At 57.3% G+C, this 1,873-nt stretch overlaps 1 protein-coding gene across 1 annotated transcript; it reads left to right on the top strand.

Moving 5' to 3' along the window:
• insm1a (insulinoma-associated 1a) lies at positions 1–1,466 on the top strand. Its single transcript, XM_069657580.1, has one exon. The coding sequence runs from the start codon at positions 135–137 to the stop codon at positions 1,446–1,448; it is 1,314 nt and encodes a 437-aa protein (XP_069513681.1). The 5' UTR covers positions 1–134; the 3' UTR covers positions 1,449–1,466.
• Positions 1,467–1,873: the final 407 nt, after the last annotated feature.

The raw sequence follows: 1,873 nt of genomic DNA, 5'->3' as shown, positions 1-1,873 counted from the left end.
CAGAGGATCGGCAGCAGAAAGGAAACAACAACAAAAAGACGCATCTGATGTTTGTGTCCGCGCGCGCCTGAAAGTGGATTTCTTCTCGCAGCAGCAGCGTCCAAAGTGCCTTCAGCTCTCCGTCCAGCGCGAACATGCCGAGAGGATTTTTAGTGAAAAGGAACAAGAAACCCAACCCGGTGTCCTACCGGGTCCGCTCTGATGAGGAGGAAGCGGAGCCAACAGCTGCTGATGTTCCTCCACCGCCGCCGCTCTCCACCGCGCCTCTCGCCTCCATCCCGGTACGCGCACAGACGCCGACGCCCACCTGCGGGGCGGTGGCTCCGGAGCAGGATGCCAAACCGGTGCAATTTGGAAACCCGGAGGCGGTGTACCAGGCGCTCTACAGCCCCACCCGCCCCGTCAGCCAGGACCACGACCGCTCCTACTTCGAGAGGCGCTTTAACCTCGGATCACCGGTCACCGCAGAGTCTTTCCCCACACCAGCAGCACTCACCGCTTTGGACCACTTCTTTGCCCCGGTGGACCTGAAAATCGGCTCCAGCAACAGCAGCCGCACCGGCACCATTACCGCCACCACATCTACCGGGGGCACCAAACGGCCGTCCAGCGACACCGAGCGTAAAGGCAAACCTGCATCCAAGAAAACCAAAGCTATCCGGAAACTGCACTTTGAGGATGATGTCACCACATCTCCGGTTCTCGGGCTCAAGATTAAAGAGGCGCCGGTGGACCAGAAGCCGGCCGGAGGAGACAACAACCCGCTGGGAGAGTTCGTGTGCCAGCTGTGCCGAGAGGCTTACGCAGACCCGTTCTCTCTGGCGCAGCACAAGTGCTCCAGGATAGTCCGGGTCGAGTACAGGTGTCCCGAGTGTGACAAGGTGTTCAGCTGCCCGGCGAACCTCGCCTCGCACCGGCGGTGGCACAAACCGAAGCAGCAGACCGGAGCCTCCGGTGTGCAACATTTGGAGAGCGAGAAGGCTGCGTCCGGTAAGACAGCACCGGAGGAAGCGAAGGATTCTAGTGACAGGGACACACCCAGCCCAGGACCATCCGAGTCCGGCTCAGAGGAGGGGCTGTATGATTGTAACCACTGTGGGAAAAAGTTTAAGCGCCAAGCGTACCTGCGGAAGCACCTGGCGTCTCAGCACGGCTCCCCGAAGCCGGCAGAGGAAGAGGACGCGCCGGCCTGCGAGCCGGGCGCGGCGCCGCTCAACCTGAGCGCCTCCACCTGCCACCTGTGCCCGGTCTGCGGGGAGAACTTCTCCAACAGAGGCAGCCAGGAGCGGCACATCCGCCTGCTGCACTCCTCACAGGTCTACCCCTGCAAATACTGCCCCGCCATCTTCTACAGCTCCCCGGGACTCACCAGACACATCAACAAATGCCACCCGTCAGAGAACCGGCAGGTGATCCTGCTGCAGATGCCGCTCCGCCCCGCCTGCTGATCCGGGACTTTAGGCTACTTTCACACTGTCAGATAACAAGGCTACAAAGTCCAGCCTTGTGTCCGGGAGGATTTTAGGGTTACACTGCAAAAATATCTGATTTCTTTCAGAAGTTTGGGCTCCTAAAATTTTTTAAAAACCAGTTGAAAATCAAAGGGAGTTTGGTGAAAAGATGTAACTCTGCTGACACAATTCTGGAGCGATTTGCACAAATCAGATGAGCATAAAGATTCTTTTCTTCTGGCATCACAATGAATGCGGTTAAATCATGAAAGGATATTTTTACAGTGTAACTCCTGCAGCAAGCATAATAACATGAATGACATGCATTCAACTGTAGAGGTCAGAGGTCGGCCGCTCACCTGCAGCTGGCAGGTATTCAGTGCCTTGCTCTGGACACTTCAGCAGGTTCTGGGTGTGTGTTT

Source organism: Semicossyphus pulcher, unplaced genomic scaffold, assembly GCF_022749685.1.
Source record: "Semicossyphus pulcher isolate SPU_LCO1_2020_fin unplaced genomic scaffold, fSemPul1.0.p SCAF_11, whole genome shotgun sequence".
In the NCBI taxonomy this organism is placed as follows: Eukaryota; Metazoa; Chordata; class Actinopteri; order Labriformes; family Labridae; genus Semicossyphus; species Semicossyphus pulcher.
Note: the sequence above shows the minus strand (reverse complement) of the source record. Positions and strands in the feature narration are given on the sequence as shown.

Coding starts and splice junctions, on each gene's coding strand:
- insm1a (XM_069657580.1), top strand. CDS start 135: ATGCCGAGAGGATTTTTAGTGAAAAGGAACAAGAAACCCAACCCGGTG.